The sequence below is a fragment of the Phalacrocorax aristotelis genome, chromosome 18 (genome assembly GCF_949628215.1).
Source record: "Phalacrocorax aristotelis chromosome 18, bGulAri2.1, whole genome shotgun sequence".
NCBI classification, from domain to species: domain Eukaryota; kingdom Metazoa; phylum Chordata; class Aves; order Suliformes; family Phalacrocoracidae; genus Phalacrocorax; species Phalacrocorax aristotelis.
Genome location: NC_134293.1, coordinates 2,341,727 through 2,355,633, shown reverse-complemented (window position 1 = coordinate 2,355,633; position 13,907 = coordinate 2,341,727). Strand labels below are relative to the sequence as shown.

Here is a 13,907-nt window from a genome sequence, read left to right as displayed (position 1 = left end):
TATCCTGCTCCCAAACTTTGCAGCCGCCCTTCAGGCTCAGCACAAGCAAAGGGCTGGTCTTGCTCACGCCTCCACGCCCCATGTCCCCTCCTTTCCCTATCTGCACTCCCCACATGGACAACCCCACCTGAGCTCACAAAACAAGTTGGCTTCTCCCCAGGCCCCTCCTGGAGCCCTCTTTCTCACTCAAGCAGCTGCTACTCATGGTTTCCCTCCTCCTCAAACAGCATTTGGCCATTGTATCCACCCCTCATTACCAGATGCCTACAGACCAGATCGTCACTAGTTCCAGTCTTCAATATTCTCTGTGTGAGAGCTTGAAGCACAAATAAAAACTCTTAAAACATAAAATGACCGAGAGAGACAAAACCCTCGAAGAAAACACGCACTTCTGCAGGGAGGAAGTAGACCACAATGGACCACGAGGCCAGAAATTAGTAAGGAAGAAAGGTAGGCTCAGCCTATATTCCCTTGCCACTGCCCAGACCCCAGAGCCAAGCGGGGGCTGGGCACAGGGAGACTGACCCAGCTCCAGGAACAAGAGCTGTATGGAGACAGGAGGATCCAAAAGGATCCACCACCTGATCTTCTGCCCAGTCTGCTCCTAGATGAGGCACCTCGCAAGCACGAGCCGCTGGGTGACAGCCGAGCATGGTTTCTGATCATGAGTCTGGTCCCAGAAGACCACCATCCCCTTGCCCTGGCCCTGCTGGAACTGCTCCAGGGACAGGACTGAACGGCAAGCCTACCCCATGTCTCAGGGTGCCTCCACCACTGCTCCTGCTGCACTAGGAACACCCAAGTTCATGGGCAACCGAAGGATCGGCAGAAACAAGTCAGCCCTTGGTGGCGTCTAAAGACACACACGCCCCGCAGCAGACCTCATCTGTCTGGGTGACAGCACAGGCTAAAATCAGAGCAGCAAACTTGCTAGCAGCTAAACAGCATGTTGCCTCCTGGCCTGGTTTTACTTAATGGCACAGACATAGGTCTGCTATGAGTTTTTGCAATTATTTTCCAGGTCAATTAATGTGAGAAAAGATTTACACAGGTTAGGTTAGAAAATAATGTTCATTAGGTTAGAAAAAGATGTTCCTTCAGAGTGAGAAGAGTTCCTGTCATAGCTGTGACATGAAGATGCCAAGAAGCTTCGATCACTTAAAAAAAAAAAAGTGCAAACCCAATACTTTTCTTGGATTTTTTAGAGCCATCAAGCAGAAGCAGAGTTGCAACAGTTTTTTTGAAGACAAAACTTCAATTGGAATCAAATGTTTCTCAAAATATTCCAAATATTGCTCAGCATGGGCTAGACTTGTGCTGACAACAGCGTTGTTGACATCCTCTTGCAGATACTGTTCTTACCACCTCTAGTTTTCACAACTTTTTTTTTTCTTGCCGAGAAATCAAGATTACTGGTGTGTTTCTCAAATTGTCTGTGCTTTTTCAAATATAAGCAGTTTCATTCTCAGGGTGGGAGTAAACAACACAATCTAATCATCATTAGTAAAAGACAAAAACAGAGTAGTTTCTCTTAGTCCTTCTCAAGGGACTGAGGCAGATCTCTTCTACAAAATCTCTCCCTTTTCAGTCCAACATTTTTCATTTCCATGGAAAAAACCCAGTTCTGCCCCTTTCCCGCGAGGGCTATTTGCTCAGCCTGGAAATTCTCACAGGGAGGCTTTCTCCTCCAGTACCAAAACTCTCCCCTTCTCTCTCTCTTTCTTTATTCCTGCCACGTTACACCTATATGTAACTCCTCCTGCTGCTCTCAGAAATTGCTTTCTCATTTTTCGCGTGCAGTCATGGGGCAGCCAGGGATGTGTATCCTGCTCCTTATCTACGTTTCCCTCCACCTGTCAGTAGCTCTTTGGTGTTAAGCCACCCCAGAGCCGAACTTAGCCAAGTCACGAGCCCATAAATGCCATGTAAAGGGACAGTGGAAATTAAACTTTAGAGCCCTGCTCTGCCACAGTGGCATTTGAAACACAGCGAGGTCACGTCTGTCTCTCTATGGAACTGTAGCATGGAAACGTTTCAAGTTCAGCCCAGTAACATCTTTAAATCGCACCCAAAAGAGAGCGCGTGTTTTCCGGGCAGGGGCAGACAGCCCTGGCCAGTGCAGGCGTGACTCGCTGGAGGTGCCCGTTTTAGGCACTTGGCTTGTTCGCTTCCAGTTCCAAACGATCACCCCCAGGCACTAATTCTCTCAGTGATCCCCACTCCACCCTTTACCGAGCTATCAAGTGGAACAGAAAACGTTGGCTCCCAGCTGCACGGCGGCTGACTCATGCTGAGACATTTCTGAAGCACTGGAAATGGTCCTGCAGCAAATGCCTGAGTGATGCGGATATATCATCCTTTAGAAACAGGCACCAGACAGACTACTGAAATAGAAAGGAGATAAGAAGCAGAGGATGTAAATAGGAGATAAACTATTTTGCCAAGGAAATGCACAGTGGGAAAAGCAGAGGTCAGCTCTCTCCATTAGTTTTTTCCTCATAGTATCACACCTGTAGGTCAACACCTAAAGCCCCCCCAAGTGGAAGAGTTAACAGGTTGAAAAAGGAAGTTGCTTTTAAACCACATCTTATGCACACAGAAACACAAGGAAATCAGCAACATCAAGCACAAGCTGCTTTCAGATGATGGTTTTGGATGCAAGAACAAAGAAATGTGTGTGCAGCCTGCAGTGAAAAATGTTCCATTCAGCTTCTCTTTTAATCCTTGCGGTGAATTTGCAGTGTAGATAAGAAGTCGGTTGCTACTTGCCAATGAAAAATTGACAAAAATCAACCACAATATTTGTCCTCCTAACTAGCACCCTGCACACCCAGCCACAATGGAAAAGGCAGTATTTCTTTCAGGAGCTATTAGAAAAACATTCAAAAAAATTTTTTGCCTAGAAGTCATCTGTGGAAATAGTCCTTCTGTCATCATCCACAGGAGCATCCAAACCTGTGTGTAGGAGCAAGAAATGGAAGCCTGCTGAAGTTCCACGGTATGTTGTCTCTTTAATTCAGCTCATCATTTCCAGCAAAGCAATTTTTAGCCTTTGAATGCATTCCCAGTTGCTTCCCCGTCTCGAACTCCCTACGCAGCAGTGGAAGGGACTGAAGGAGTTACAGTCTCAAACGTTGTTGTAAAGTGGGACGTAGCAGGTGGGAAATCAATGGACACAGGGCCTGGGGGGCGTGTCGGAGGATGCGCAGTCCCGGGTTCTGCTGTGCCTCACGTAGGGACTTGCTGAGGTCATACGGAGTTTGTTTGAGGAAGGGGCTTCCGACTGCCCACAAGACCCCTCACAACCACCCCTCACAACAGCACCTGCGCAGAAGATCACGAAACTTCTGGAACAAGAACCATATAAGCTCACAGGAGGCATAACTGAAGGCAAGCTTGGACTATAAGACACGACAACAAAGAGACTGGCGCACCCACCACTGGAGGACCGTCATGTCTGTGGTCATCAGCACTGGATCCAAGGGTGATGATATCTCCCTATCTTTCCTTCTCTCTCTCTTTTCCCCTCTTCTCTCCCTCTGCCTTTCTTTTCCTCTTCTTGTTTTACAAACATTCTTAATAAGAACCCCCACCATCAACATATTTCCATGTTTTCAAGTTGCCTTTTCAAGTTACTTCTGCGTTGAAATAAAATGTTTAATTGATTGTTTGGTGTCGTTTCACCTTAATTTAGTCCAAGGGGATCATCAGAACCTTGGTCACTCTCCATCCTCCTCTCGAGTTGGGGCATGACAAGGATGTTGTGTTATCATTAGCCGGAGGGTTTATCCACTCCTCTCTCCCAGGCCAAGGAGTGAAAGTGCTTCAGGAAGAGGACCAAAGAGAGGGAAGAAAAATACTGCACATCTAATGAAACTCATCCATCATGCCCTGTTCTGTGAGAGAGCTGGCACTGTGTCAGATCACAGAAATTAAATAAAAACGCACGTAAAACATCGCTAGGAGATTGAGTGTGATGACAGCTGGAACAGCAGCACTAGGCAGGGCTGTATTGCAGTGTTTTCACCTTCTAAAGTCAGCCAATAAAAGCATCATTGGGGAATAAGAGGAGGATGTGAAATCGAAGGCCTGAAAGCTAAACAGGTTTAATAAAATGCATATTCACATTAACCACTGACTCAAAGGTGAAACCCTGCTCTTGGATATGCCTGACATCACTTCTTTATTTCTTTGTTAATGTGTATCATTCCTGACCTGGAAAGATAAGTATCTGGTCCTGGCTTGCTAAGACTCTCAGAGCTTACCTTGCTGCAAGTGCTGAGGAAACACCTTCTTCCCTTTCCTTCACCTTCATTACATAAACAGCTAGAAAGGTTCAACTGAGGCCTCCACTCTTTCCTCCCTGGAATTACCAACTGGTAACTCTTTCCAGCCATAGGGAAACATACGTGCTACTCAGACTTCACCCCGAGAGGAGGTTTCGTGAGCAACCCCCTCAGCCTGGCACCTGACCTTGCCTTAGCTCTGCAGGCTGGTGGTGCTCCGAGCCAGTTACCTGTTGAACCACCAGCAAGAGGCTGATGTGTCCCAGCTGTGCTGCACAGATGTACTGGAGCTGGTTTAGCCAAGCTGGCAGAGAGTCAGAGCAACCTGCTTGCACCAGCGCTGCTCCATTCCAGCTCATTCATCTTGTTATATTAAGAGACAGGAAATTTCTCTTTTCAGCTGCAATCCAATTAGTCTCCAAATAAAGCTGCCCCAACAGGCTCTTAAGCCCAGCAAAGCACTTCACGGCTCCTATCTGATGTTCTTACATCAGCAACCAGCACTTAATAATGAAGAACTACTTATGCCCTTTTCCTGAGCAGCAGATTTCCATTTTGCTTACTCCTGCAAACCACCAGGCCATCACACTCGCCCAGTTCAACACATGAACCTGTCAGCTTCTGAACACGCTGAGGGAATTATAACCCAAGGCTTGCGAATCTCCCTGGTGTCAGAGAAAGACATAAGCAGCTGGTATCACCTCTGATTAAAATAGCATCACAAAATGTATCCTGCCTTCCCCTTCGATGATACAATTAAAAAGCTATCGCAGATACACCAGCTCTTGTCAGTCACCACCCACCCTCACACCTCCTACTCCTTGGTCAGATCACTGCAAAAATAGCCAAAATCTATCAGGCCAAGCTCATCTACCAGAAGCTAATATCCAAACCTGGAGTGATGGAGCCGAGCCAGGGCTCAGAGCTAAGACAGTGGATGGGGATGGGTGATCAGCACCAGTCAATGGGTAGAGAACAAGCATCTCTTCTTGCTCTCCTGGGCTACCAGCAGCACTGAGCATCGTCTCTCTCCAGCAGAGCAAGACAAGTCCCTCCAGCCTGATGAGCAGCGTTGGGAGAACAGACCTGAATGGGAAAGAGTTTAGGACGTAATCCATACTAGTCTGTCTTTCCTACCCTCTCACCCCAAGAAGCTGCGGGTCTGCAGACACTCTGCCACCTTCATGTGATGCATAAAGATTATGAATGACCCTTACAGCTGAGAGGCCTCTAGGATATCTGCAGCAGCTTCTCTGCCCATGACACCTGGACCCCAAACAGCCCACTGGCCCATGAGCCTGGCTGGGGTCAGGTGTTTAACGGCTCTGAACAAGTCATTTGCAAATCTTCTGTCACTTGGGGAGATGGCACAACTGTGCCGCTGCCAGAGTGCACCATCGGCAGGGCCACACAGCAAGGCCACAACTGTGGACAAGGCTTTTGCACAGGGGATTTCATTCAAAATGCAGATGGCCAATAAATTTAGAAGCAGACACAGCGAGGCTTCCATGGAAACAGCACAAAAAGCCAGCTGTGGTTTGGATGACTGAGGGTCCTGGCAGTCTTGACTAATCCCTTAAGTGCCATCCAATTACTGCAAATGTGTTTGGCATCTACTATAGCAATTGCAAAGAATTAAATGGTCAGATAGCACTCAGCAGAAATTACAAGTCACAGAACCCTGTAATGCATTTAAGAAAAAACATCTAGCAAGGAAAATAGCATTGCCCACTGCAAGAGCTGACCTCCTTGAGAGCCATAAGGGACAACCAAAGGGATCCAAGTAATGAGGGAAACTTCATTCAGAGAAGAAACTAGAAAAAAAGGAGAGAAAGAGGGAGAATAACAAGATTGGCTGAAGGAGCTGGGTTTGTTTAGCCTTGAGAAAAGGAAACTCTCCTTGCAACTCCTTATTCTTAGCACAGCTTCTACAGTTAACACTCCTTCCCTTAGGAAAGTAATAAAAGAAGCTACAAACAACTCTTCTGTGCCCAGACTTTCCAAGTATGATCTGACTGTACAGATCTCCAGGTGCCTCAGAACACGTAGGATTTCAGAGTGAAATGGAGAAGGTCTGGGAGGGAGGTTGGGCAGCAAGGCCACAATCCCTGGTATACTGCAGTCCTTTCACCGAACGTTGTCCGCACCGCATGTCAGTGTGAGACCTGTCTAGAGCAGTGGAAAAAGCAGACGACACATTTCCTTTCCTTAAGAAAAGCTAGCATGCTCTGAAACTTAAAAATAAATAACTGAATAAAAAAGGAACCTTTAAAAAAGCATCTTCCTTATAAAGCCACCACCTCAGTCACTACTGGGCACCGCTGCTTCAAAGGAGCAGCTCTCTTACCTGAAGCTCTCCAAAGGGATTCTCTCTCTCAGCCCACCATATTCTGCTTTCCATGTTCTTAATTCCTCATAAAGGTCCTTCTGCACAGGGAAATGCAAAGTACAGCAACTTTGTAACAGCTCTGCCAAAATTTGGACTGAGCGATTGAGAGCTGCCCCAGAAACGTGCTGCGCTGCCTAGGAAAGAGTACGGCAAAATGCTCAAACCACCTTCAGCCAACAAGTGCAATACAAGTCAGGCTTCTCTTGCAAGAATTTATTTCCAATGAAGATGCAATTAAAAAAAAGCTACAAAAAAGGATTTATGCAAAGGGGGGTGACAATAAAGCCATTCAGACCAGGCAAAGCACATTTCTTTCCAAGCAGTATGGAGCTGTTATGACAAAAAAGCTGACACAGGAGGTTCCGAGCTCCCACCTAGCAAGTCTCATTTCCTCAGTCCCTGGCACTTGCAAGCAGATCTGGAGTGACCCACTCTCTGTATGCAGCTCCAAGGAACTCTACAACGCACCAGGGGGGAGAGAAAAAGAGATTCAAGCCAGAAGAATGGCTGCAGATGCTGATCGAGCTGGATAACAGCGTGAGATCTCTGCACCTCTCTTGTACGGCTGAAAGTCACACGAGGGCCCTACACTCCTCAAACAGTATCTTGCTGTGGTACCTCTTACTTTTGTCCTCAGCAGGCAGGCCAGTGTGCTTAGCACCTTTAACTTCTAGCTGTTTGTGAGCCAAATTTAGACCAAGGGCACACCCAGGGTTGTAGAGCCTGCAGGATGCCCATCCCATCACGAAGGCGATCTCTGTAAGGCCTGTATTAACAGCAATGCCTGAGTACCAGACAGGAATTTTACAAGGAAACATCAACGAAGGCCACAGTTTGCTTGTTAACTTTAGTTTTCCATCAGGCAATACTGGTTAAGCCAAAGAAGACAAGAACTTTTTGCCTTTTGAAGGTTTGAATGAAAAAATTTATGTTTAATCTACTGCTGTGTGTTAACACACATTATATTTGTGGGGTTTATGGTTAGCCAAACACGGCAGAAGTAAAACAACTGCAGTTCGTGACAGAGAAAGCCAAAGAGTGGAACAGTACCAAGTGTCTGGACTCATCGTTTAAAAACAGCAAGCACCTGAGGGGTCCTAAGATCATTTTGTTGCTCAGGAAGGAAAACACCTGGTGCTAAAGCCAGCCACAGGGTTCAGCTAGGCACCTTCTTTCCCCCAAGCCTATAAATTGCATTTACTGATAATCTGCAGCTGATACACTGAGGTCGCTTGTGATTCACATTACTTTCTGTCAGACACCCAGTGGGGTGAACAGGGACACTGCTGCAGCTGGCACTGCAATTCACTGCTTGGCTCTGCCCTTGAGTCGAACACGGCTTCTTCAGAAGAGGTGTGGTGAACCAGGCTGACCTGGGGACATACCTCCTGATATAGGACTCTGTCTGAACTGGCAACGAAGCCCACGATACAAGTTTTTATTTGTGACCAAGTCAGCACTTGAAAGAGCTGAAAATGGGAAATCGGAAATGAGAATGTGAGGTGCAAAAAACTAATTGCCACATACACACGCTTCTGATTCCAAGAACCAGGGACATCAACGGACACACTTTACTGTATTAAAATGCACAAATTTGTGTGTGTGTACATATATGCAAAATGTTTGTCTCTCCATTTTCATCAGCAATAGCAGGAAGGGAAGCTTCCCCTAATTGATTTCTATTTCAATCTATTCTGAAGCTACTCAGTACTAAAATCAATTTAAAAGCCACTCAGCATCACGGCAACTAAGACTGCAATCCAATACACAGATCTAACAGGCTCCAGGATGACTTTTCCTAGCATATCTACATTAAGGCAAAATTCCTCATGGGGACTCTGGTTTATCAATACCAGACGGTCCCTCTATGACGAACAGTCAGCTCAAATTAAACAAACAGGCAAGTGGGTTGCCCAGAAAAGCTGGGCCGCTACGGTCAAAACAGCAGTTTGGGAGAGTCCCAAGATCTGGAGTGACATAGCTCTAGCAGGGAGCAGGAATTGTTTTGCATCTTAGCCAGGCTTCGACTGCTATTTCCAAAAAGCCAGTGAAAGAATACAGAGCTTTCGGCTTTGGCCAGCTTAGTCTTCAGGAAGTATCTTCTTGTGCCATCATAATTTTATATTTCCTTTTAAAAAAGCCACACTGGGGAAAAAAATAAAAGAACTTATTAGGTCTTTTTGTATGCATTAATTGTTGCTTTTTCTTAAAACAATTTTAAAAGTTTTTCTTTCTCAGGGTTGCAGTAAGTGAATGAGCGAATGCAGGATGCAACGAGGCATCACTTCTGACAAAGCTGTAAGCCTAGAGGCCTACCTTGTTCAAAACTTTTCAGAACATCTATAAACAGTTCATAACACTCAAATGTTCTGCGCTTCAGGACATGAGAGGTTATACTACAACGCCCAGAATAGCTTAAAATGTAAGACTGAGGTTTTACAATGCTAAGCAGCAGATGTCCTTCAGCACGCATTTGAAAAGAATCGCTTTCATACTTAGCGAAATCTTAAAAAAAACATTAACAAAACAGAAATCTTTATTAGACGTTTTGTGTGTGCATTAACAATACTCACTTTCCAAAGGAGCAGAATAATGAGCGCCAGCAAGAGAAGTCCAGCAACACAGCTTCCTAGGATAGCAGGCAAGGGATTAACCACTTCGTCTTTCAGGAAGACAAGAGTAATCTGGAACAGAACAAAGGCCAGGTGTTTTTTTTTTTGGTTAGCTTTTAATTGAGAAAGCCGTATAGTCTGAGCTAGCATTCAAGCTTTAAACCATGCCAGATGCACCATCCATCTAACTATGCAGGTACTCTGCAGTACAATATGAAATAATTTTTTGTATTGCAAGCCTAGTTGAGGGAGTTAAATTTACTGAGTCTTCTTTAGCAGTTTACCATGATTACAATAGTCCCCAGTGGCAATCCTTCAGGTTAAAGAGCACATCTTCAGCAGGGAAAGACAAGAAATATTCGTGCTGAAATCCCTGAGAGGACAGGGGTTCTCTGTGACAGCCACAAGTGTCAGGTGATACACAGGGTTCGACACAGAACACTCAACGCTAGCAAATATCCTCCTTCTGCTTTTATCCTACAGTCAAAACTTGATTTCACCAAATTCACCAGCAGAACTGACGTTAGTGCAAAAGGTCCAGGATTTAACTCCAGGAACTTGATCAGTTCTCTAGATTCAGCAAAAATATCTGGATTTCTCACTTGTTCCTGCCCCAAGAGAACAACCAAGCTCCCTACATGAAGCTCTGATACCTCAGCGTTATGATTCTCTTCTTTCAGGCCCAAATACAGTTCTCTGTTGAAGGTGATTTTCCCAGGAACAGGCAGAACAGTCCTGCTTTTAAAGAACTATAGAAAAAGAAATAAAAGGAACAAAATATCAGTTACTTTTCAGCCTTTTCAGAAAAACGTATTGCAACAGCAATTCCTTATTCAGACGGTTAAGAAGCACCCTGTGCAGTGCTGCCACCAGGCTGCGTCTGGTGTGTATAACCTTACGCGTAACTACCACTCATGAGAAACTGATTTCTCATGAAAAAAGAGCGATGAAAGCTTGTGGTATTAGAGGGGTCGTTTCACAGGGAGCAATTTCTGAAGGAAGGAGGAAGGCCGCAGTATCTCTTCGGAGTGCCCAGTGCCCCCTGGGAGACGTGCCATGAATAAAACATCCCTCTTGTCTGCAGGGTCAGGAAATAGCATCGCCCGTGGAAGAGCAACATCTCCGCTGCCATGCGGAAGAAACCCTTACCCTGAATCTCTGCCAAGTAACGGGTTTTAAGAGACAACAGCAGCGGGGCGCGGTCTTGCGTGTTTACCTGGTACGAGTGGCTTAAAGACAATTCTGCTGTCACGGTGACGTCGTCTCCGTCGGTGCGGAGGGAGCAGTGCACGCACTGATACTCCACGTCCCGAACGCCCTGAAATGCAACGGAGCGGCTCAGTCCCGCCTTACGGTGGGTGTCCGCGGCTCCGTGGGGTTGTCCCCACAGCAGCAGCCGGTGCTCGCCGCGGGGCAGCTCACCTCCGGTTCCGTGCCGCCGGAGTGCTCCCGGAGCTCCGGCACCCCCTCACCGCCGACCCCGCACTCGGTCGTCTCCTGCAATTACACGTTGACAGCTGAGGGCCGCGGCCACCGGGAACGGGCGGGAACGGGCGGGAACGAACGGGCGGCGGGGCCGCCGCATCCTCTCGCCCCGCCCCAATTCTCGCGAGACTTCGTTTGAAACGCAGGCGGGCGCCGCCGCTCCCCGTCAGCCCGGGCCCGGCCCGGCCGCCATGCCGCTCCAGCCCCGCCTGCTCCGCACCTACTCGCGACGCGGCGGGTACCTCCGCCGGCTCCCGCCGCCCGACCGATGGATTTCACCGCCTCAGGACCGCAAGCGGTTCTTCAACTCCACCTCGGCCGGCTCCAGCGCCGGTTCCAGCGCCCTCTCCGCGCTCCCCTCGGACGACCCCGATTTCTCGCCGCCCGGCAAACGCCGCCGAAAGCCCTTGGGTAAGCTCCCCGCCCGCCCCTGGTGCTTGCGGAGCCGCCGCGGGAGCGCCGCGGGGAAGGAGAACCGCCGGCGGGGACGAGCGGCCGCCTCCTCGCCCTCGCCGTCCCCGTCCCCGCGCGGCGCCGCCCGCCGCCAGGGGGCGCCCTGCGGGGCGCGGCGCCCGCTGCTGTGCAGCACCCCGCAATGGCCGCCGCCGCGCCGCCGGGCGCCGCGGGCCGAGCTCAGCTCCTTCCTCCTCAACACCAGCCTGGAGGGCGGCTCGGGGCTGGGCGGCAGCTCGGAGCGCTGCTCCTCGCCCCGCAGGCAGCCGCCAGACCCCGCCGGCAGCGCCCCGAGATCGCCGGAGGCGCCCTGGGAAGAGCCGGAGCAGCTCCCGCCGCTACCGGGGGGTGACGGCCTGAGGGAAGAGCGGGCTGGATGGTCCTGTCCGAACGGCACGGCAGATTGCGGCGAGCCGGGCTCGGTGTTGCAGAAGTCCCGCAGGCTTCTGAGGGCGTCGGCGCGGGGACCCTGCCGGGCACGAAGCCCCTTGTCCCCACGGAAAGCCCCAGCCACCCCTCGCGCAGCGCTGCGCCCCGTTAACGGAGAGCTGCAGCACCTTGCACCGTGTGACGGTGCTGCTGCTGCTGAGCCCTGTGATGAGCTGAGGAGAGATTCAGCAAAAGGAAGCTTGCGTTGTAAGAGAGGCAAAACCAAGAAGCACCAGCTTATGCCGGTGGTGCTCTTGGACCCTCAAGAAGTGGAAGAGTGGCTGGCGAGCATGAAATGCAACAGAAAGTCAGCTCTTCAACCTGCCTGCCAGCAGCCAGCATCTCCTTTGGACCTTCAGGGTACCTTGGAGAGCAAACATAAAAATAGCAAGGTTGTTTCTGGAGAGGGAAGTACCTGTAGAAAAGCCTGCATCAGCGGCTTCAGTGCCAGCCGGTGGGGGAGGCAAACAAGGCTCCGTCCAAAAAGGCACAAAAATAAGAGACAGCAGCAGCCTAATAACTCCTTTTTCAGACCACAGATGAGGCAAAAAGGAATGAAGAAGGGTGTTCTGGAGATGTCTGTAGACATAACAGACAATGACTATTCGCTCCTCAATACCTCCCATTCCTGGGGTAGAGTTCGAGCATCTCTGTCCTTCCATAAGAAGAAGAAAGTTGCCACAGAAGAGAGTTCCTACAGCAGCAACCTTTGTACCCCTTCTGTGAAATGGCAGCTCTCAGGGCACCAAGCAACCCTATCTCCTGGTAAGGCTCAGTGCTGCACTTGGTCTGCTTCCTCCATGCTCCTGCTGGCTCCCAGGAATTCCTGTTCTGTCCTGGAGCTAACGCTTACAGATGCGGAGAAGGTGTTTGGGGAATGCCACCAGGAGGGGCCTATCACTTTTGAGGAATGCATTCCTTTAGATAAAATGAAAGATTGCAAGAAAATTGGAGAAGGGGTGTTTGGAGAAGTCTTCCAGATCAACAGTGAGAGAGGACCCGTGGCCTTAAAAATAATTCCCATTGAGGGGACTGAAAGAGTAAACGGTGAGATTCAAAAGAGCTTTGGAGAGGTTCTGCCTGAGATAATAATTTCAAAAGAACTCAGTCTTCTGTCTGAAGAGTCTGTGAATAGGACTGTTGGGTTCATCAGCTTGTATTCTGTGCACTGTGTTCAAGGGGCCTATCCTAAGTATCTCCTGGACGCTTGGGACAAATACCACGAAGTAACGGGGTCAGAAAATGATCGGCCAGACTTTTTTGGGGATGAGCAGCTCTTTATGGTTCTGGAGTTCGAATTCGGAGGCAGTGACTTGGAGAATATGAGGAACAGGTTCAGTTCAGTGGCATCAGCAAAAAGCATTTTGCACCAGGTCACTGCTTCCCTGGCTGTGGCAGAACAGGAGCTGCACTTCGAGCACAGAGACTTGCACTGGGGGAACGTGCTAGTAAAGAAAACGCATGTAAAGGAACTTAATTATGTGCTGAACGGGGTAACGCATGCAATCCCCACAGCAGGGATTCACGTCAACATCATAGATTATACCTTGTCTCGGCTGGAGAAGGACGGGTTAACTGTGTTTTGTGACCTTTCCACTGATGAAGAACTGTTTCAAGGCACAGGGGACTACCAGTTTGATATCTACAGGCAAATGAAAGTGGAGAACTCCAACAGCTGGACTGACTATCATCCACACAGCAATGTCCTCTGGCTGCACTACCTGTCAGATAAACTTTTGAAAGATATGGGCTACAAGAAAAAGGAAGCAACTTCTGCCATGAGGAAAATAAAGAAGCAGCTCCTTCAGTTCCGCAAAGAAGTACTGACCTTTGAGTCTGCCAGTGAAGCTTTACAAAACAGCAGCCTCTTCCAGTGACCAAGGGAGGGCAACGTTTCCAGGAACTAAGTTTCTGATATTGTCTTTCTCCTTTGCTGTTTATGTGTGATCTTTTTAAATGTTGGCACAATGAAGAAGTGTTATGATTGGTAACCAAGGTGTATAATATGCTATCAAAAATGTCTTCTGCTTTAAGATGTTTCCCTATGTACTTCTCTGAGAGGTGATGCCAGAGGGAGAATAGAGTTGACGTTTGAGAAGCAGGGAGAGGGGAAAGACCTCTTTGGGCTCAGTTGATGCTTTGAATTCCACAGAAGTTTTCTTACTTTTTTAATCTTTAGATTATTAAAAGTTCTCTCCTTCCTATATTGTCTTTCTTACAAATGCTCTTTCTTTAAAAGAAAAAAGGAGAAGA

General features: G+C 48.4%; 2 protein-coding genes and 1 long non-coding RNA gene across 3 annotated transcripts in view; 1 reads left to right on the top strand and 2 right to left on the bottom strand.

Annotated features, from left to right (window-relative positions):
• Window positions 1–5,283: 5,283 nt before the first annotated feature.
• Window positions 5,284–6,710, bottom strand: LOC142066319 (uncharacterized). The gene is made up of 3 exons (XR_012663668.1): window positions 6,634–6,710; window positions 6,032–6,100; window positions 5,284–5,372 (listed from the first exon to the last, which is right to left on the bottom strand). It is a non-coding gene; the product is annotated as an uncharacterized LOC142066319 (long non-coding RNA).
• A 163-nt stretch (window positions 6,711–6,873) lies between these two features.
• The window catches only part of ITGAE (integrin subunit alpha E), a 32,134-nt gene continuing 25,100 nt past the window's right edge, over window positions 6,874–13,907 (bottom strand). Inside the window, exons 31-35 of the mRNA XM_075113638.1 lie at window positions 10,710–10,784; window positions 10,504–10,605; window positions 9,941–10,036; window positions 9,249–9,359; window positions 6,874–8,820 (exon numbers count right to left, since the gene is read on the bottom strand). Of these exons, the coding sequence (XP_074969739.1) occupies window positions 8,764–8,820; window positions 9,249–9,359; window positions 9,941–10,036; window positions 10,504–10,605; window positions 10,710–10,784 (441 nt within the window). The 3' untranslated portion in view covers window positions 6,874–8,763. The remainder of the gene's footprint in view (window positions 8,821–9,248; window positions 9,360–9,940; window positions 10,037–10,503; window positions 10,606–10,709; window positions 10,785–13,907) is intronic.
• On the top strand, window positions 10,904–13,858 carry HASPIN (histone H3 associated protein kinase). The gene has a single exon (XM_075113608.1). The coding sequence runs from the start codon at window positions 10,964–10,966 to the stop codon at window positions 13,529–13,531; it is 2,568 nt and encodes an 855-aa protein (XP_074969709.1). The 5' UTR covers window positions 10,904–10,963; the 3' UTR covers window positions 13,532–13,858.